This window comes from Pezoporus flaviventris, unplaced genomic scaffold (genome assembly GCF_033815535.1).
Source record: "Pezoporus flaviventris isolate CSIRO_AGI_PZ_B2104156 unplaced genomic scaffold, CSIRO_AGI_Pfla_v1 ptg000002l, whole genome shotgun sequence".
In the NCBI taxonomy this organism is placed as follows: Eukaryota; Metazoa; Chordata; class Aves; order Psittaciformes; family Psittacidae; genus Pezoporus; species Pezoporus flaviventris.
In genome coordinates this window covers 86,364,432-86,386,991 of record NW_026892550.1, presented here as the reverse complement: position 1 = coordinate 86,386,991, position 22,560 = coordinate 86,364,432, and the positions used below count along the sequence as shown (strand labels likewise).

Below are 22,560 nucleotides of genomic sequence, written 5' to 3'. Positions count from 1 at the left end.
GAATATGAGAACAATCTGGAGACTGTAGCACTGCAGAAAGCAATACTTCCCAGTGAAATTCATACTTTTCCCATATTGGCACCAAAGAAAAACCTTGCTTTGTGTTCTGTGCTGCTTTGCAACCTGTGGGATTTCAAAAGTTTCTTGAAGGACAGCTACTGCTGCTGGTATCTGTTACTATTTGGCAGCTAATTTAAGTGTCCAGCTTTTGCAATTTTTCTAGAAGTTTTCTTTTTCCTTCTGAAGCTGCTTTTGCAGCAAACTCAAGTGCATCTTTAGATAGAGAACACACATGAACTTGCCAAATGATCTGTCATGAACCTGGGAGTAAGACCTTTACCTGGATAAATATTAATTCACAAGTTAAGTTTGAGCCTCTCCCACATTGTCACTTAATCCATGTCCACTTTCACCAAGCAATGTCTCTAATTCTAGTGATGTTCATCCCTGTCATAGCCAGGAGAAGGGACTCCTGGATTAATAGACACACCTTGAATCAGTTACAGAAAAAAAGGAACACAGTTTAAAGAGGAAAATAATGGTAAAATCACAGGGGATGGAGAGGAGTGTTGGCATCAAAATATCTGTTCAAAGACTAGCCTTCATGAGATATGTCTTTGGTATATCTTAAGTGTGTCATGTACAGACTGTGTATGCAAGGTAAACACAAGAACAGATGTTCTTAACTCAGGATTCAAGAGGGTTTGTGTTACTTCAGCCATGTTGGTACCATCTTGGGGATGATTCTGAGTATGGGAAGATCCTGTCATTTTGCTCTGATGTCTGAAGATATGGAAGCAGAACTAGAGAAAGTGTTATCACATGCGGTCCCTTCTAGGTCAGGGGATGAGCCATGGTTCTATGGTGATTGCACCCACCAGTCCCTAAAGGACCTTTGCAAACAGTGAGAGTCAGATGGTTCTGGAAACTGTTTAACATGAGCTTTCAGCAATCCTCTGGTGTCACTTTTAAGTGACTGAATACATGGAAAACCTTATTTAATCACCTCTGCCCCTGCTAATTAGCAGAATTTTTATGTCACTACTGCCAAAATCTGGCCTTATCTACAGATAAATGGGGTGTAGAAAAATAATGGTTTTTCCTCCTTGAAATTTCTGCGGGTCATCAGTAATTGGTACTTAAACATTATCCTGGTAACCCATCCCACAACACTACTGAGCTTTAACACATCATCTTTTGCTTCTGCTCTTGTTAACTGTAATTGGAAAAGGAAGAAACCAGAATTTGGTTTAGTTTTTCATGTGTATAGCCTTATTTGTGTATGTAAGTGCAATGCAAATAGTGTTTGTTTTCTTCCAGAATTAATTCTCCAACCTTTGCTGTTGAGGTGCTGAATTGCTAAGGGGTTTTAGCAACAGTAGGCACATCTGATGAGGTGGGTTTGTGTTTCTTCCTCTACAATATGTGGCGGAAATAGAGTACATCCCATACTGTATCCTGTAGGATGTTTTTTTCCTCATCAGTACTTATTACCAAATAATTTTATTATTCAGAAAGTAGCTCCCCAGAGAGGATTGGGTGGAATTTTAGTTTCCTTCTTTCCCACCCACCTGCCCCTGAGCCCTCAGAATGAGGGCTCTTGATGATTTTTGTAGCATCTCAACACCTGATGCACAGCTGAAGAAATTCACCCTGATGACAAATTATTTTGGCAGATACTGACATGCAAAACACTCCCACGCACCATAAGACTACAAATTGGCTTCTTTAGAGAGATCTTGCTTCTCAACTGGCATCCTGCTTTCCAAAAGGGAAATGCAAGCAGTCCAGCTCTCCTCTTCAACTTGGGGGTGATTTCAAGCAACAGAATATGCATGTGCTTGACAAAGGGACCTTCCTACCTGGATGCTGAAAAAGTCAACTACCAGCTATCTTGGCAATGCTTTGTGAATAGTTCCAGTCAATAAGAGGAGGAAAAAAGAGTTTTATGTGTGGAATGTAAGGGTTTTTTGTTGCTGGTTTTTCTTTATTTGTTGTTGTTGTTGTTGGAGTATGTTTAAAGGATAAAATTGATGTGGACAGAGTACAGATAGCTGGGTGCCTTGGTTTTCTTTAAATGGTTTACCATAACAGCTATAAATCTGCTTTCCACCCTCTGGCTGATAACCAAGGCTGTTGAAACAGTACAATTCATTCTTTTTTCTCTTTTCTTGTTACAATTCTTTCTTTATCTTTTTTTTCCCCTTTGCTTCCATCTTTGTTTGCTTACTTTAGCCCTTTGACTGAAAAGCAGAGTCTGCACTGAAATGTAAAGCAGCTCTACAGCAAAGAATGCAGGGGAATGTATCAAGGCAGTCACTTCTTGTATCCTTGTTTTCCATTTGGCTAGGTAAAAGAAAATGACAGTTGGTGATTCAATCTTTAGGGCTGACTGCTTTCCTGCAAGCATCAGGCATATGGTAACTGCACCTGGCCAGAGAAGGATAGAGGAGACGTGGAAGCCAAGGATGACACTATAGAATGTGAACATCCCTCTCTTCAGCTTTATGGAGTGGAAACAGCAGACCTAGGCCCCCAGTGACATTAAAGGCACTGGAAGAGGGCTAGCTGGGTTTACTGGGCTGATATAGGATAACTGACCAAAAGAAAACATGTATTCTGGGCTTGCTTACGCATTAGTGTAAATATAGGCTGAATATCTTTCAGCATAGCAGTTCAATAAAAGTTGTGAGAGAAATGAACCTTGTAGTTTTAGGTAGTATGTATGTCTGTATTTGTGTGTACTTGTTACTTATTTGTAAGAGTTGAAGTAAGGAAAAAAAACCCCAAACCATCCGAGTTCTCGCTTTCTGTGTATTGCACAGGAATAGCAAGCCTGTGTCCACATGCTCTGTCCCTGCCATAAGGAGCTGCCATCTGCTCAGAGAGGAGACTGGTTCTTAATGTGCTCTCACTCAGTACCAAGCTGTCTTATCAAAGACAAAACTAACAAGCTTCAGGACGTGGGTCTGAAACAGTGTCCTGTACATATGTAACACACATTGGGATATACAGTGTGTCCAAGCTTTCACACTAGGACATCTCATAATATGCATTCAGACTGTACTTACTGATACCCTGTTCATATTCCTAAATTCTTTTTAACATGCTTGTAAAGAGAATAGAGATGTAGTTTGGTAAAATGACTGCTCTAGACTATCACACGGAAGTGCCTCTTTGCCTGAGTTCACATTGTTAAACTCCAAAAAGTCAAACCTTTGCTAACTTCAATTCTTCAGATAGCTACATGTTCAGATTTCAGATGTGGCTGCAAACTAGAGTGTCAGAATATCATGCAACAAAAAGCTAGAGACAAAGCATAGTCATGTGAAAATAGGTCATCTTTTGAAGTTTGTGGTTTAGTATTTTAGACCCAAAAAGTTCAAGTGTTTGGATGAGGCTGGGAACAATATTTTTGACATGAGCTTTTGCTTGACTCATTGAATTAAAAGCAAGTTTTTTCACTAGGGCTGCTTGAAAAATATATTGGTGAGCTGTTTTTACTTGGTGGATGTGTGCATGTAAGAGGTTTTTTCTTCTGGGAAATGCTGCTTGAAACAGAGAGTACCCATGAATATGAGCTGGGTTTGATGTTCTTGGGCTGGGGGGAGATTCTCTGGCTCATGTAGGTACTGCTGAGGGACAGGGAACACGTTTCCCAGGTTGTGCATCTTGACATGGCCTCTCTGCAGGGAGCTGCCCTTGCTCTTCCATGTCCAGGGTGTGTGTCCTAGTCCTCTGGCTGCAGACTTACACGTCAGGGTATAGGAGGTACTGTCTCTTCTTAAAATTCCTGCCAAAGGATTTCTTGTGTGAGAAGGCAAACTTTTGAAAGCCCAGAAGTATTCTAATGGGAAGGGAGAAAAGTTGTCCCTGCTTGCCTGCTGCTCCTCTGCGCTGGCAAAGGAGCACTAAACCCCACAGCTTTGCCTCGGTAGCTGAGACAGCAGCTGAGACAGTAGCTCCTTCAGTAGCTGAAGGAGCATTTAGTAGTGCTGGCACAGAGGTGTGTGCAAGGGAGGGAAATACATGCGGAGTGGGGGCCATGACACATAGCCTTGCTGAGGTTCCTGGCAGTGTTGATGCCCATGGGCAAGCAGGGACAGATGGACCTGGCTTAAATTATGCCAAGAGCTGAAATCAGTCAAAGATGGCTTGGAGCCAGCGTAACCCTGACTCCTAGATTCTCGTTTCTGTGCCAGGCATCTAAAAGTGCAGCACAGAACCATACCTGAAACTCCAGTCACAAGTTTTGTTCTCCATTAATTACTTCAAAGCAAGAGAGTGAAGAGCTCAGCAGTTCTGCTCTGTCTAGGACTTGTGTGTTATGCACATTAACTGAGGTGATCTTTCTACTTCTTTTACATTTTTTTTTTAAAGACAGCAAGCAAGGGTTGCTTAGTGCTTAGCACTTGTGAAGATCAGGCCACTTGTTTATGAACATAATTACAGGATTCTACTTCTGAGGGATTCCTGTGATTCAATCTGTCTTTCCCTAAAACCACTAAAGGCTATTTATCAGGAGTGAGTGGTTTGCTTTGTGGTAACAAACACACCACTTAGGGTATCTTCTAGATTGTTTAGAAACCCAAACTGGCCTTAAGATTATTTTGATGGTATCTCAAGGTACCAAGCAGCTGGGTTGCTTCCAACCTGAACTATTCTATGAGTCTATCTAGCCTGAGGGCCAACTGCGGATGCATCTTCTGAATCAGAGTGTAACTGAAGTGCTTGCAGTGTGGCTGACATGGCTTTGTGGTTACCAAAATAATTACTTTCTCTGGGTTAAATAAAATGTTAAAGTCATTGTAAAAAGACCTCTGGGTTAATCTTTTCCTGGAAAAAAGTAAACCAGATCCACTGTTGAGGAAGAAAGCCAGATAATTTATTACCTGATTGCACCTAACTTTTTTTTCTTAATTTAATGTAGAATATTAAGAAGGTGCATATACCTAACCTGTTTAGTTCCTGTTCCAGGTCTTCTTAATAAAGAGCTGTTTCAAACAGCATCCAGTGTTTGGACATCCGGTTTGTTGTGTCACCAAAATATTACATGGTGTGGCTAGATCTTTCTTTGTTTCTTTTAGGATTACAGTCATACCAGCTACTGCATTTCCTTTTTGCCTTTTGACCCCCTGATTTTTCAAGCAGTTTTAATTCAAATTGCAGATTTAATTCAAATCTGGAAATGGAAGAGCAACATTTCAAAGAAGCTTGCATCAGGCCCTCTTCAAAATGAATTCCTTATATTCTCCTGAGATATTTTGATGTCATGTAGTGATAAGAAAAAGAGAGACCAAGTATTTAAAAAAAAACCAACAGCAAACAACCCACAATCACCCTAAAGTGATCCTGCTGGTCATTTGGAAATACTTTCTTTTTCAAGTAAATAACAAGCCAGCTTTCTTAGGTCATGTTTTGACTTAGATTCCAAGGTAGAGCTATCTTTTTCAAGAAGAATGTGTTAAAACATTTCTCTCTCATCCTCCTTCTTTTTAAATCATGATTAAGTATGTTTGTCTTTACAGCTGATTTTGCAAGAAAATCTTTTTATTCCCTTGTTAAGCAGTAATTCCGAGGCAACTCCTCTGGGTGTCAGTACAACTTCAGCTATAGCTGCATTGTGGTGTCCCAAGCCTTCATTCAAAACACTGTACAGTGGGCAGAGAAATGGTAAGAGATAAAAGGTTAGACAATAATAAGAACAATATGAAGAACAATATAAGAGACAATATTGAACAATACAAGCGACACAGACGTGCCTGAGACACAGAAAGGAATATACCTGAGGAATATTGCTCTTATTCTCCTAAGAATCACCGAGCTACGTTCCTGTATATTGGACTGCTTGTTGAAGAGGCTGAGGCAGTGGTTTATGTGCAGGTAGAGGCTTGAGGCTGCTGAAAGAAGTTACAGAGATGGTAGAAAAAGTACTCATCTTTGCTTTAGCAGAATTAGAAGAAATCAGGCTCTATAGTTGGTTGTTACAAATCAACAGGACATGTCCAAACATATTTCTGCAAAATAATAAACAACTTGAATGGGATTTTTTAGATTCAGGGAGCATTGCTGGTCAGCATTTTCCCACGTGTGTGAGACAGTATGGCCATTGTCCATGAGAAATACTTCAAAGTAAAGGATAACAGGAAAGCTGGGATAGTAAAACCAGAAAACTTTGTAGAGAGATTCATAGAATTGTAGAAAAATTTAGGTTGGGAATGGCTTACGAAGGTCATCTAATGCAAACCTCTGTTCAAAATAGGTCCAACTAGATGAAGTTGTTCAGAGACTTTTCCAGATGAATTTTGAATATCTGCAAAGCTGGAGATTCCACAGTCTCTCTGCACAGCCTGTTCTTGTATTTGACTATCCACATGGTGATTTTTTTTCCTAATAGCCAGTCTGAATGAAGTAACATGTCCTAACTTGTTACTCTTGCTTCTCCTCTTCTTTCTTCAAGCAGACTTTGGCTCTGTCTTCTTTATACCTTCCCATTAGGTAGTTGAAGGCAGCAATAAGATTTTCCCTGAGCTTTCTCTTCTCACTGAACTAAATCAGGCCCCTCAGCCCCTCCTCATATGCCTTCACCATTTCTGCAGCTCTCTGTGGAACTCAGTCCAGGTGTCAATGTCCGCCTTGTTCTCAAGTCTCACAAGCACTCAGTAGAGGGTAAAAATCGCTTCCATCTACCTTTTGGCTGTGCTCTTGCAAATACAGGCCAGTATGCCATTGGCCTTCGCTGTTTCAGAGAGCTATGCTGACTGACGGACAACTTATACTCTGCTAACACCCTGCATCCTTTTCTGCAAAGCTGTTTTCCAACTGTTAGGCCTTCAGCCTGTCTTATTGCATGGGTTTATTCCTCCTGAGGTGCAGGACTTTGCATGTGCCTTCATTGAACTTGCTAGGCTGCTGTTAGCCCACTTCTCTAGCGTGCCAAGGTCACTCTGAATTGGGAAGGTATAGGGTTGAAGTAGAAATGTGGGGAACCTCTCAGTAATTCTTAAGCTTTTATTTTTTATCAGGTGCCATAGCAGCAAATGGTGATGCTCTGGCTGGGCATTATGTTTAACTTTTACTGAGTGCCTCCAAGTAAGAGATGCTGATGGACCAGGAAAGCAAGCAGTTCTGCCTTTCTGCCAGTAAGATACAAGGTACATGCTGCAGCTGTGGCTGCAGGTGACTCCCAGTACCAGAGACATTGATAGAGACTGCTGAAATGGGGCTTTTCCTCACCTTTATTTTAAAAACACTTAATATTCTAATAATTTTCTTCAATTACAACCAGGAAATATGTGAATAAATCCCAATAAGGATGCCACTTTCAATTCTGAATAGATCTATCTGCAAAATGAGAAGGAATGGGTTTAATCTGAAAGCTCTTCCCCTCCCCTTGTCACAGGCAGCTGTTGTCAGACTAAATTAGAAAGTTTGCAGAAATACATTTTTTAAGCAGGGAAAAAATGGAATGGTCATAAAACCCAGCAGAATTGCTGCATGCAGATTGTTATTTGGCCTTTAAATTGTAAATGTCTGGTTTTAAATAGGCCTGGTGCAGATGGTTTCTGCTACAGGTTTATTGATTAAAATAGCTGCTTTACATCAGCTCCGGCTTTGTTTCTCCAGAGGCTTTTGTCTTCATGAGTAATGTACCCATTTGCTGAAATTTTTTTAGAATTCATCTGCTGGAGGCTGGTTGTATTTCTTGAGGTTCCTAAGCCTTGGTTGACTAGGCTCGAAACTGTGACAGTCCCTGCCCTTCCCTCCTTAGAAATGAATATTCCCTTTCCACCCTTCCAGTGCTGAATAAATCTATTGCTTCCACATCGGTGAGTGCTCTTGGAAACAGCTGTGAGTATTTTGCTCTTTGGGGAAGGCTTGTATGATATTGAAGGCTGTCTTGGCTATTTTGGAGGATTAGATTTTTGCCAGCAATTGATCCAAAGCCTGTAAGAGTGACTGGAAAAAATCCAGTGAGCTTTGGATCAGGCCATTAACTCTGAGGCACAGTGCTGTGCTAGGTGGACATGTCTCATGCCTTCAGTATCATAAGTCTTCCAATTTGTTGGAAGCATCTAGTGAATGTATGACATTTTTTACATTATTATTATGGCTTTTTCCATGCATTTCTAAATATGACTACCTCATTTCCTGGGAAATCCTTTTGCATTTTGTGTTAAGCGCAAAAGGTACTGCTTTGCTTGCATAGGGAGTGGAGGAATGGGCAATGCACAGCTTCCTCTTTCAGTCTGAGGCTTGCAAGTTCTGTTTCAGCTCTGAGTAGAGCTTGCAACCCTGCAACAGGAGAACACTACTGCAGGACCTATAGAGAAAGGAGGAGTATGAACAGCACAAAAGGCAAATGGAGGTGATAACATACTTTCCTTTCTCCTCTCTTCTGATCCCCTTCCCTGTCACCATAGTAATGTTTATCTTCACTTTAACTAGTCATTCAATAGCTCTTCATAAAGCATCCGTCAAACCAGGGCAGTATAAAAGTCAGATTAATATATTTTGTGAAAATACTTGAAATTGGGTTTTCCTTTTATGCATGGGAAAAGAGTGTTTTTGTAGAACAGCTAATTTTATCTCATGATTCTGGAAACGTAGCCAGTCATAGACAATTTGGCCTGTCTTTACTCTCTTGGGGAGGTGATGAGCCTTTCTACAATTTTACACCAAGATAAAACCAGGAAAAGCTAACAGTTCATATAACAAAACAGCTATTCTGTTCTGAAATGGCTAAGAACAGGATATTGCAGTATCCAAACCTTTTCCTGACGGTTTTGAAGTTTTTGGTTTTTTTATCCAAATGAAAACTTTTTCAAGACTCCATTTGGCCAAGTGTTTTGGCCCAGGTGGGACCACAGATCTTCACAGTTTATTAGTTCTTCTGAAATATCTGTGACTTGTCTCTACTCTTTTTAAGTCCTGGACATAGTGAGATGACTTGCTTCTTTATTGACAGTCAAACACACAGCTAGAATCATACAAGGAGGGCAGCCGACAGGTGCTATATAGATGGTTACCATGTGGATGTTAGCAGCTGAGAATCCTCCCTCCTCAGGACACCCACCTCATGACCAGTGCTGCCACAGCATATCCCTCACACTTCTTACAGACCCAAGAGAAAGACGTGTGACCGGAAATATGAGCATTCACTTGATTTTTTTTTCTCCTATCAGGAAAGTCCCCTGTGCCTGTGGAATGAGTGCACGTGTTTGGAGCAGGTCATTAGACTTGCTTTCCTTCCTCCCTTAGAGCCTGTCATAAGCATGGGGTAAAACAGACAATGCATAAAATGCCCAGCATTATTAGCGTGGACTTTTCAGCAGCCTTATTTTCTTACATTTTAGTTACAAGCAAGATTCCCCTTGGTGTACCTAGGCCCGTACTTGAACAGTTTGGAAAACCTCCCCCCCGCTAAAATGTATGGCCTGTAATTGTAGGAGAATGTTGAAAGACCTCTTTGCTCTTTGCCAAAATATTTTATGTCAATAATGGAACAAAAGAAGCCTAGTTTATTGTGGTTGAAACTTTGGTATCTGCAATGGTAGAAGCTCCCATTGAGGCTTTTCTGTGGCTGAGGTATTCAAAACCTCTCTTTATGGCTTTGCAGTTATGCAGAAAGTTTGAACTTATGCTATTGTGTTTCCTTGGGAAAGCAGGAATTGGGTCTCCAGCCTCTCTGTTAACAGTAGGTGAAATGAGCCAACAAGCTCAAACTTTATTAGGATGAGGCAGAGGTGCATATGTACATATCACGATGCTGCAATTATATAAACCTTATTTTCTCAGGATATCAGGCTCCACAGTTTCAAAAGATGCCTGATAAAGCCTTTCAAATGATAACACTCCCACTAGCAACAATAGTATCTGTTAGATTTCTTTCGTTTTTAACCACTGTTTTGAAGGCATAAAACAAAGGTATATGACAGTAGTATTTTGAAAAATACATACTAATTTGGGTTACTTAATATGCATTTTCATAATTTTCATCCCTCTCTTCAAATGTTTCAATCGAGAAGGCAGTAATAGTATATCTTCTGTTGTTGATGCTTTAAGGAAATAATGACATCTGTTTTACCAGGCAGAAAGAAGAGGCAAATTGTTGGATAATCTTTATTGTTTATTTTATTGTTTCGAATAATGATTGGAAAGGTGATGAAACTGTGCAATTAAGAAACAAAACAAAGGAATAAATTCTACTGACGCTGTGGGATACTGCACTGTCAATGGGTGGAGAGTCAGGATAAGCGAGCTAACGAGCCTGGCATGACTCTTGCGTGTAAAAATATTCTTAAGTACCTAAAAATTTGCATCTCTTGATATGGGCCATTCTACATTCTTTAACCTTGTAGGAAACACTGTCTATTTTGACCTTCAGGAGAGCTTCTCCTGTGGGTTATGGCAGAAGACCTCTAACTAACTGATCAAAGCAGTGGGACAGAGTCCTAGTGATGCCTACTAATCCTCTGAGTTACCTGTATTCCTACTGTATTTCCACAGGCACGGCTGAAGAATAAGGGCAGAGCTGGCCTGGTTGGCAGCAGAGCAGGATACATGCCTAGGATGTTCAGCAGCAATCAGAGGATTTAATGGGAGTAGGGGATTAATTAAGTCTGATCCATACAGACTCATTGGCTTCTTGCACAGTCAGAATCTTAATTAGGCAATCACATTTTTTCCTTTCACAGTGACCATTGCTCCAGCTGTGCTGTAACTCTTTCCTCTCTTTCTCTGCAAATCTCTTGCTCTTTTTAAACCTAAAAATTTGCATACCTCATTAGGAAAGTTTCCTTCTTTTCTTTCCATCTTTCCTGTTTGCACCTACATATTTGCATATCTGCTTCTGAACTTCTATAATCCCTCAACCTTCATTTTCAGACCTCTGTTATGGAATGAGATCATGACTCCTTCCTTAGCTCCTTTATTCCTCTAAATACAGGGTTTCTAACTCTCCTTTCCCCTGGTCCAGACCTCATCTCCTGCTGACTCAGTTAAATATACATGTGTTCTTTTACCCTTTGTTCTTTCTTTTCCCTTCACCCCTCCGTGGCTGCTTTTCATGTCAGCTTTGATCTGTTTGCTGGCAACACTAACGTTTTTCAATCTTTGGTAATTTGTTATTTTTGTACATTGGTGCAAAATTAACTATAACTTTGAAAGGAAGAATGGATTGACCCTTTCACCACAGGAGCAAACTCACTGTTACCTGGGTGGGAAGGCTATATATGCAGTTGAGAATCTTTGCTGGGGAAGTGCTGAGGCAATGGTCCAATTCACTGTGTGCTGTCAATCTAGTCTGAACAACTAGACTTGCACAGACTTGGCTGTACAATTAACCCCAGTTTTGCTAAGTCAAGATACTGCAGCAAAGGGGAAAATGGAAAGATGATATTTTACAGCTCTTTATATTACTTTATTGTGGGTGTTGACCAAAAGGATGAGGAGCGTGATCCTTAGCAATGGGAGCTATGACACAAGTCCCTGGAATTCAGTGGGGTTCTTCTGCTCATTGCTGGGTGCACTGAGAGTTTCTCTATATTTTATAACCCCCCACTCTTGGTGTATTACCAGAACCTTAAGCCACTGGTTAGGGAACCCTGTAACTTTTACGTTGCTGCTCTTATGTTGCCATTTGCTGTAATTACATCTGTCCAAACTTTTTTGTTTGGTTGGTTTTAGTTTGGTTGTGTTGTTGTGGGGTTTTTTTGTTGTTGTTGTTGTTTTTTTGGTTGGTTGGTTTTGTTTTTTTTTGGGGGGAGGGCAGTGGGGTTCGTTTGGTGGGTTTTTTGTCTGCTTTTGTTGCTTTTGTGAAGATAGCATGAGCTGCCAGGATTATGACTAGTGTTTTATGCTGGCCACTACATACATTTGACTTGTAGCAAGAAAAGTGGCTACCTTAATGACTGTGAGTTCCCATCAAGCTGTAATTTCCTCAGCTATCCTAGTTGTGAGGTTTTCTCCTGGCCCACACTTAATTATGGTCCCTTCAACAATATCAGGAGGATCAGGACTTTCTTACCAGTAATGTCAGCTATTTCCAACAGTAACAGTAGTAGATCAGTTTTTTTGCCAAGTACCTACAGACACTTTTGGCATGAATACTAAACACTGCAGCTGACAGCTGCCTTTTGGATGTGACTCCATATTGCCACTCTGGTCTGCAGGGCATGCTGCTAGAGTAGGTGTCTGCCCTTTTCTGCTCTTTTCTCATCAAATGCCTTCTAGCCCTCTCTTCTAAGGAATAAAGAATAAAACCTAAAATAAAACCTTTAAATTCCTCCATATCCTATCCCCCACAGTGACACTTGAACTTAATTGTGGCCTTTTCAAACCAAAAGATTGACTGGACTTTGTTGTTTTATTCCAGGTCACCGGTCTCTTCAGAAGATCAAGGTAAGATCTGTCGTATAGATACTAAGAGCATATTAAAACTGAGACTAAAGCTAGTTAGCTGGTTTTTAACACAAGATGTGGTGGAGAAAAATTACATTATAATAATTAAACTTTGATATTGCTCAAACATTGTTGACCCCTAGACATCAAGCGCTTGTTCATTTAGTTGATTTAGTTGGGGCTGGCAGAAGTTAAGCCTGTGTTGAATTATTTGTAAAATGAATCTTGCTCAATGAAATGGAACTGTTGCAAGTCTTTGCAATTTATTCACACAACCGTGTAAGGATTCATCTCTGGAAAACTATGTGTTAAAGAACAATATATGGTTTTTGTGAAGATGAGCTTCTCTCCCGACTCTTACAGGACAGCACCTTGTAGAAGAGGAGAGTGTATTATGTTTTAAAGACTTGAACCCATAATGTCTTAGGTTGCCACTAAAGACAGTTTGGTAGTATGGCATGGACTTTAGCGCAGCTAGGAGCTTCTACATGTAGAAATCTCACAGCTTGAGTAGCAAGAGTTGCAGGTTGTGGTAATATACTTGTTCTGAAGAAGACTGAAGGATCTAATCTTTTCCCATGGATGAAAGAGGGAGTTTTCCGTGACTAGCTACTTAATAACTTGACCACCTTAGGCGCTTAGAGCTAGGTGGTATAAATATCCCTCTAAAGTACATTAAAGTATAGTTGCGTTGGTACTGAAATCCAAAGGCATACTGCAAATGAGGTGGTAATTTCACTGGCAGGGTTGCACAAGGAATGGGAAAAAAAAAAATAATAAAAAAAGTCTAAAGAGACTGAAAGGAGAAAGATCATCATGTAGGTCTGAATTAGGAATATTATTTTGGACTACAAGAGAAATAAAGATCTATTTTCTTCTGGCATTCAATTTGTATGCTGTTACACAATCAGAAAAAAATTTGGACAATACAGTAAGTAGTATTCAAGAAAGTTCCAGATGGGGAATAGTAAGGACTATAGCAAATGGAGATGTAAGGAGATTTGAACCTGGAAGCATGTCACTGAAGTATGTTCACTTGGAGTGCAGAGTGACTAGTTATGTATCAGCCTACATCATCATTGCCTCCAGCCAAGATCTTTTTAATCCATTATAGTGGCTGTCAAATATACTGTCATTAATAAATTCTCTTCCGTCTCCTTGATGTGTCATTTCTTAGTAAAGGAAGTTACAAGAAAGCCATAAAAATGGACAAATATATCATACAAAAGATATATCTAGCTTGTCTAGTCCATTCCTAGTGTCTGATAAGAGTGGATCCACTGACAAATAAGAACACAAAAATGGCAGAAGCATAGTTTTAATTTCCTGGTGTACCTGGTGATTTACAGCTCATTGACGTTGTGAACCAGCAGTGTTTTCTTGTTTAATAGTTCACCTGCTTTTTCACCCTGAGCACAGCTTCTTAATATAAAGTACTGGAGACCTGTAAGAGTTAACAGTATGTGCCATTTATCTAATCCTCAGAAGAAATTTGAAAACATTACGGTCTAATGTACTATTTCAAGACCTGGACTCAAGCTGCTTGTTAGTGCATAAGCTTGTTAGTGACAGAATGCTCGTGCTTTTTCATTTCCCTTGCATTTATTCTATTGCTCCATTTTTATCTATTAATAGAGCAACAGACATTGTAAATGCATTTGCTTGTGTATCTCTAAATTTTAGTATTTCCTGCTGTCATAATGATTTCCTTCTTTCCAGTATTTTTATACTGTTCTACTACTGGTTTTTTTTTACAAAATCTTCCTGTTTGCCATCTACCATCTGCTGCCAGGGTCTGGTTTTTCAGGTTTGATAAACATTGCTGAAGAGCCTTTTCCTTCCCTATTTTCCCTTTCTCTCATAAGAAACCTCTGAAATGCAGATGAAAGGCCTTTGAATAATTAGCGACATGATAGTGATAGTTATTAGGAGTTTTGTGTTTCATGCCTGTGGAGTATCCAACTAGATTTGTCATCCGTGCCTCAGTGAGTTTTCAGACAGAGAGGTCTAATACTTGGATTTCCTCTGTCCTGTTATGCCACATAAAAATCATGGTAAATGAGCACAGTACTAGAAGGATAACATGACAAAAGTTCTACAGCATGAGCTCTTTTGAGCCTAGCTGCTTCTCAGTCCACTTTATGCATGTGTGAGAGCATCTCAAATTAGTCTTGAATCTGAAATCTCTTGTCTAAACAAAACCAGAGAGGGGCCAGGAGAGAGCTGAAAACTTATCTCTGAATTGCCTTTTTTGTAGTGTTTGTGCAGACCTCTCCTGGTGTATTTTCCTTGGAATAGGTATCCAGGAGTCAGTTTTGAGACTCTTATTTTCATTATTAATCAGTACTCAACTCTTTGCCTATTTAAGATGTTAAACATTTGCGTGTAATTTTATAAGGTGATAATCTTTGGGGTGCACAATGAGGCAAGATCCAATTGTAGAATAACTTACACTCCCTGGTATCACTGTGTTTCAGCTGCTCTTACCTATTACAGGTCACCTTTCTAGTGCTGATTTTCTGATGACATGAGGTGTTGGCCATTGCTGTGAAAAGGCGCTTTCTCTGCTGTGTTGGATCTTTTGTTTTAAATTCCCATTGAGTTCCTGATCTTTGTTTTGTCTACTTGAATCTTCAGTCCTCATTTCCCCCCCCCCCCCCCCCCCCGGCTGTTTCTCTGCTGTTTGTTTTCCTTCTTTCTGTCTTCCTTTTCTGATGTCTCTTTCCCATTGTCGTGGTTTAAACCCCGTCAGGGTTTGAGATTGCATTCTGCAGGGATTCTTTCACTGCACCTCACTTTGGTTTCTGAATGTCCCACTTCTCCTTCAGTGTGGACTGCTTGCTTCAAGCATTAGTTGTGTCTGTGGTGTAGTAACAGAGCTACTATCAGCATTAGTGTCTAATGTGAATGGCACTTCCATTAATCTCTTTTAGGACAATGCACTATTCTGGCTTGAAGAGAGGGTGAGGGTAAAGCACCATCTGTATGGGACTGGGCATCTATCGAACAACTGTAACAGCATACAATGCTTCTTGTTGTGGACACGTGTTAACAGCACCTTTATCAGTTAGAAAACAGAGCCATTTTAATTGGCACAGAAAGGGAAACAGTACTGCTAGAAAATCCCAAAATCTCTTAAAGATTATAGTAGAGGTTTGTGTCTTTGTTCTTGGTACAGTTAGATAACTAAAGAGTGAAATCTATCTTCTTCTTTCCTTTCCTTTTTTTTTTTTTTAATTAGATAAGAAAAAGAAACTAAACAACAAACAAACAAAAACATAAAAAGGACAAAACCTCTAGCCTCCAAATTCCTTAACTAACTGACAAAACGGAACAAGCTAAGTAAATGCCAAAGTATACTAGTTTAGACAGGAGATTAGAGTGATGGCTCTGAAGAAAGAAATGTAAGGGCTACCTGTTCAGTCATGCGGGCCCCAGCGCATTTACATGACCTGCAGCCAAGGAGGACTGCGGTCTTCTTTGAGTGTTGGGATTTGATGAGAGTCAGTGGGTAAGCAGCAGGGTCACAGAAGACCTGGTGGATGTCATGAGATGGAGAAAAGGCAGTTTCTACTGTTAGTGATTGGTACCACCTGCTGTATTTTCACTCTATAAAACTCCAGGTCTTATGCTCAGGATGTCTGAAGCTGTTGGAGGTTAGTGAAAGAAACCAAATCCATTATTTCTAGATCAGGTATGATACTGTGATGGGATTGTAGACTTCTGATGCATTCATTGCCTGGGTGGTACACAGTCATTGCCTGATTGTTTAGTGAATGGCTGAGGTTTACCAAACTCTTCCTTCATCCAGGACCTTTCAGTACTGCTCTGTACATCATATGTATGCTAGATCATGTCTTGCCTGCTCATATTCACAGCTGGCCTGCAAAAATCTATCTACAAATTTTCCAATGCAAACACATTGAATAATCTCATAATTTACATTACCTTTGGTCTAACTTCATCTGGGTTTTTTTTGTCATTCTTTGGTTACCCTGTGAGTTGGTTGTTGTTCATCATCAGCTGAGCAACTGAGGGAAATGCTCTTAAAAAGAATACAATAAGTTCCATTTCAGTCTTTTGAAAGAAAAGTACTAGCAAACTCTTGAGTGTGCTATTAACAGCATGTGGACATTCACATGTTAATTATCTAGTGGCAACTTGGAGCTGTAGCAATTCAATACTTGTTTGCCTAGCTTCAGAGGAACCTTGCCTTTGATGGAACTATTCAAAGTTTCAAGTGGCTATACTAATACACCTCAAGTAGCAGTCAACCTCCGTGCTTAATCCTTATGCATTAAGATCTGGAGACAGGAGGTTGTAAATATTTGTCTCTATTCTTTTGCTCTTCTTGTTTCTCTATAAACCCATGAAACGGGGCTTTTTTGCCTTGTTAGCTTCCAGCTGACGTGTTTTTGCCGCATCAGCATAATTTCTAGGAGGCTTTACTGTGATTAAACTCTGGGTTTGTGGGTTTGTTTTCCTGTTGGTTTTTTTTTTTTGTTTGTTTGTATGGTGCTTTGGGTATTTTTTATTGTTGGTGGTGGTGGTTTCTGTGTTTCTTTTTTCTTGTTTTGTTTTTTTTTTGTGTGTGTTTTGGTGTTTTTTTGTTGGTTTGTTTTTTTGTTTTTTTTCCTGTAATTGGTTACAAATTCATGAAGGAATAGGGGATGACTGAGAAATTAAGATGAATGAATTAATATCATACAGAAGATGAAGATGAGGGAAAATTTTTCTGCTTGGAAAGATGAACACACTCAAAGATCTTTCAAATTCTGGCATATGGTAATTCCATGATGTGACTTAGAGCCATCCAGTCTGGGTGTCCTATCCTCAGCAGGGATTTGTGTAGAGCTAGGAGTGTTTTAGCAGTGAAGTGGGTTTAGAATGGTGACCTCCAAATTAACCTCTATTAGAAGAGTTTTCCACAGGGATTTCTTGCACCAGCTTCGAACTGGAAGGCTGAGGCAAGCAAGCTTGGGGCAAGGTATAATTCTGTCTGTAGATATCCCTCAGGATGGTGAGAACTACCGTATGAATTATAAGGAAGGGAGTTATCAGGTGTATGTATGGAAGACAGTGGTAGCTCCACCCCATGCAGCAAAATGCTTTGCTATGCAATATCTGCTCCTGCCTCAGGGGCAGAAAGTTCTGTGCACTATGCTATTTTCTCCAGTGCTGTCTGTTCCATGAAAGAGAAGTCCTGAACCTATGTGAAGAGGAAGATGTCTGTGGGAGTCCCAGAAAAGGTCACAACAGCTGAGAAACTTCCCTAGAGGCCGGGGAGAACATGGACTTTACACTCTCAACCTCCTTTCTTCTTCTTGAGCTACTGCCCACTAACGTTGCTGGTCATAGTCTGCAAAAGGGTGTTCTCCTCAAGAGATTTTTAAGCATCCTGCCTTCATGAATAAAAGGATGAGTAGGGTGCTATAGGTGAACCCAAACATCTCAGTGCTAGTAGAATTAAAAAGAAAAAGAAAATTACATATATTTTTTTAAGCACCTCTGCTTTTTACACCAGATTCCTTTAAAAGAGTGAGTAATGGTTTTCTGCAATGCCAGCTTAAAAGCCATATTCTTCAGGGTGATGTTGCAGCCATTTACCTAGCAAGAAATTGAGATGTCTTGGAGTACTTTCCTGAACAAATCAAAGACAATACAGTGGGGGGCTCCTGACTGCAGGTATTTATTTTGATTAATTAGCCACTTTGAGAAGGAAGCCCTCCTGGATAGTGTTTTGAAAGTAGTCTTTGGCCAGTTGAGCCAACTCTGACTTGGGGATCTGCTCTGAGTTTGTTCATTTACTTCTCAGCTCAGCTGGTATCAATGCAGACCTGTGGTACCCTTAGCAAGAGAAAGTATTTTGTCAAGGGATTTCTGTAGGTCTGAGGGAGGTTCTCTCTGCCCAAAACCTTTAAAAAGTTCCTGCACCCCACCTTTTGTCGGGCTGAGGGGTGAGTAGGCAGCTGGGAAGGAAAGGTCTGTCAGATAACTGAATTAGTAATAGAGGAAAACCAGGAAATGTTTCTTTCCAAATAGCCACTGCCATTATCCCTTTCCCTTCAGGAGGAAGTAGGTATAAGAAATGCACTGTCTTAATCAGGGCACCTATTTTCAAGCAGAAGCTCCGGGTAACCTTGCAGACTACTTTGCTCCTGTTTATTCTTTCTCACGGAGGCTGCCCATGGTCAGATAAGAGTGGCAAACTTGTTTAACTAAAACAAGAAAACAGTTCACTCCATCCATCAAAGACTTTGGTGAGCAAATAAATGCTGGAACTAACTTTCAGATTGTTTACTCCTACTGTGAAGACCTAGCTTGTTGAGGAATAGCTACTTAGATATCGCCAGGCAAAGGCACTGCAGCCAGCCTGTGGTAGTAGTGGTCCACCAAGTCAGGGAAGGGGGAGGAACAACATGGCCAGCAACGGTCCTTTTATTGCTACCCTTTTAATTTTTAAATAAAAACTGCTTAATTGTTTTACCTAGAATTCTCTTCCTGCCAAAGTAATGCCACTCTATTGACAAAGTGGCTGCATTAGTCAGCCAGTCTTCCCTGCCTTGTGTTCTTGTTTAATCAGAGCCATTTTCATCCACTACATCGCTCCTGAAAATGACATTAATTGTTCCTGTCTTGGCTTAAAAATGAAAATAAAAAAGGAAAGGAAAAAAAGTGAGGATGTCTGCCAGATGGTACTTAGATTATCTGCAACTGTTCTTTGGGCTTTTGGACCATTTACAAAGGAAGTCCTTTTTCTTTTTGGACATCCCTTCCTTTTGTAAATCTGTGTTAAACAGTCTTGCAGGAAAAGTTTGGCATTAGGGTCTGTATATTTCCATTCTTAACTATCAATTGCACTCTCAACTCAGCATCAGTGCCATATAAACAATTCAGGGTGGACTCTAATTGGCATCAAAGTACCTTTAAACTAGCCTGACAGTGCAAATGGGACCTTAAAGGCAGCTTGAGTGTAATTTACATCTGCTTGAAAGACTCTTTATCCTTCCAGAGTTGCATGAAGGGACTTCTGTGTAAGCGAGAATTTAGCTTTTCTTTCCCTCCAGCAAGCCTGTCTAGTTATTTTTACTTTTTTCTTCTCTCTAAACAGTGGTTTAATGCTGTATGTTGTTTGAATCTGAAATTCTTAAAAGAAGTCTGTAATGCATATTTATAACTACTTGAGTAATGGACGATTTTTTGTATGTTAAAATTTTTGTTGTATTCACAAGTTAGGCAAACAGGTGCAGTCAAAACTGTGTCAGTTCTCTCCTTTGAATCTGCACAGGATGCAGTGCTTTTTGTAACTAAAAGACAACCCATGAATATTTCAGAAGGGTTTTCTACCTCTTTGTGCAATCCTAGAAATAGATGTTATTGAGGTATGACTTAATCAGAGGGCCAGCGTTCTTGAAAAGTGTCTCTCAAACCCTGGAGAATGCGTGCTTATGCACACATTTTCCTGTTCAGATAGATTAGCTCGAGATGCTGTGTGAAGGCCTCCATAAAATTCCCATTGCTGAATAGTCATCAGACATCTGTGTTTGGCTGCTGTTCAGCTGATGTGCTTTTGAGCTTTTGGTTGCAGCAGGTTGCTGCGCTGTTGGTTTTCTTCATCTCCTGGGAGCATTTTGAGCTCTCAGGCTTTTTATTTAATTGTCTTTCATGGAAGTAGTGCCTCACAGCCCTGCTGTCGTGAGCTACCTAGACTTGTGCCACTGCTCTTAGATTTCCTAAGTGCTGTAAGCCTTTCCCAAAGCTGTGGGGAAATCTAGATTGCCATCTGTTTCTTTAGGACAGTGGATAGTGGCAGTGAACAGGTATATTTTTGCAGGATTTTAAAATATCAATGAGTCTTTGCTTTAGCTAGCACAAGAGATACTATGTTCCAGTCAGGAAGCCTCTAAACTGTGCATATTTTTGCAGTCATATTTCCATCATGTTTTTTACATCATATTTAGGCTGAGGCAGAACTCCTCTAGAAAGTCCAGGAACCCCACTCTCCATTCCCATGCCAGTCAGCTGCTTCAGATGGAGACCACCAGCATCTCCTTTCTGATGACTGATGTTAGATAGAAAGAGATATTGCTGGCATACAGGGCTAGAGTTTCTAAAACGGCTAGTGAAAGACTTTTTTAAGCTATAATGATGTTTATAAGTTGATGCCTCTACAGGCTTACAGGCAATCAAGTTCCCCATCAGATAGCCCCTTGTTTGGTTATAAAGCAACCTCTTTCTTAGAATCGTAGAATCATAGAATAGTTAGGATTGGAAAGGATATCTAGATCATTGAGTTCCAACCCCCCCTGACATGGGCAGGGGCACCTCGCACTAAACCATGTCACCCAAGGCTCTGTCCAACCTGGCCTTGAACACTGCCAGGGATGGAGCATTCACAACTTTCTTGGGCAACCCATTCCAGAGCCTCACCACCCTAACAGGAAAGAATTTCTTCCTTATATCCAATCTAAACTTTCCCTGTTTAAGTTTTAACCCCTTTCCCCTTATCCTACCACTACAGTCCTAGAGAAGAGACCCTCTCCCCAGCATCCTTATAGGCCCCTTTCAGATACTGGAAGGCTGATCAGGGGACTGGAGCACCTCCTGTATGAAGACAGGCTGAGGAAGTTGGAGCTGTTCATCCTGGAGAAGAGAAGGCTGCGTGGAGACCTCATAGCAGCCTTCCAGTATCTGAAGGGGGCCTATAGGGATGCTGGAGAGGGACTTCTCATTAGAGACTGTAGTAACAGGACAAGGGGTAACGGGTTAAAACTTAAACAGGGGAAGTTTAGGTTGGATATAAGAAGGAAATTCTTTCCTGTTAGGGTGGTGAGGCACTGGAATGGGTTGCCCAGGGAGGTTGTGAATGCTCCATCCCTGGCAGTGTTCAAGGCCAGGTTGGATGGAGCCTTGGGTGCCATGGTTTAGTGTGAGGTGTCCCTACCCATGGCAGGGGGGTTGGAACTAGATGATCTTAAGGTCCTTTCCAGCCCTAACAATTCTATGATTCTATGATTCTAAGGCTGCTATGAGGTCTCCACGCAGCCTTCTCTTCTCCAGGCTGAACAGCCCCAACTTCCTCAGCCTGTCTTCATACAGGAGGTGCTCCAGTCCCCTGATCATACTCATGGCCCTCCTCTGGACTTGTTCCAAAAGTTCCATGTCCTTTTTATGTTGAGGACCCCAGAACTGCACACAATACTCCAGGTGAGGTCTCACAAGAGCAGAGTAGAGGGGCAGGATCACCTCCTTCAACCTGCTGGTCACGTTCCTTTTGATGCAGCCCAGGATACGGTTGGCTTTCTGGGCTGCAAGCACACACTGCCAGCTCATGTTCATTTTCTCATCAACCAACACCCCCAAGTCCTTCTCTGCAGGGCTGCTCTGAATCTCTTCTCTGCCCAACCTGTAGCTGTGCCTGGGATTGCTCCCACCCAGGTGTAGGAGCTTGCACTTGGCATGGTTAAACTTCATGCGGTTGGCATCAGCCCACCTCACAAGCGTGTCAAGGTCCCTCTGGATGGCATTCCTTCCCTCCAGCGTATCAACCGAACCACACAGCTTGATGTCATCGGCAAACTTGCTGAGGGCGCACTCAATCCCACTGTCCATGTCAGTGGCAAAGATGTTGAACAAGACCGGTCCCAACACCGATCCCTGAGGGACACCACTTGTTACTGGTCTCCAGCCGGACACTGAGCCATTGACCACAACTCTTTGGGTGCAGCCATCCATCCAGTTCTTTACCCAGCAAGTGGTCCATCCATCAAATTGATGTCTCTCCAATTTAGAGACAAGGATGTCGTGTGGGACAGTGTCGAATGCTTTGCAGAAGTCCAGGTAGATGACATCAACTGCTCTACCCCTGTCCATCAGTTCTGTAGCCCCATCATAGAAGGCCACCAAACTGGTCAGGCAGGATTTCCCCTTAGTGAAGCCATGCTGGCTGTCACCAAGCACCTTGTTGATTTTCATGTGCCTTAGCATGCCTTTCAGGAGAATCTGCTCCAAGATTTTGCCAGGCACAGAGGTGAGACTGACTGGTCTGTAATTCCCTGGATCATCCATTTTCCCCTTCTTGAAAATGGGGGTTATATTTCCCTTTTCCAGTCTTCAAATGCTCATTTCTTGAGCACTGCAATGTGAGACTGGTTCTGT

The 22,560-nt window shown here is 41.1% G+C and overlaps 1 protein-coding gene across 5 annotated transcripts in view; it reads left to right on the top strand.

Moving 5' to 3' along the window:
* Positions 1–22,560, top strand: part of DGKI (diacylglycerol kinase iota) — a 206,246-nt gene that overhangs the window by 162,386 nt on the left and 21,300 nt on the right. For all 5 annotated transcript variants that reach the window (XM_061444897.1, XM_061444894.1, XM_061444893.1 and 2 more), the window contains one exon: positions 12,377–12,402. In XM_061444897.1, the coding sequence (XP_061300881.1) occupies positions 12,377–12,402 (26 nt within the window). The remainder of the gene's footprint in view (positions 1–12,376; positions 12,403–22,560) is intronic.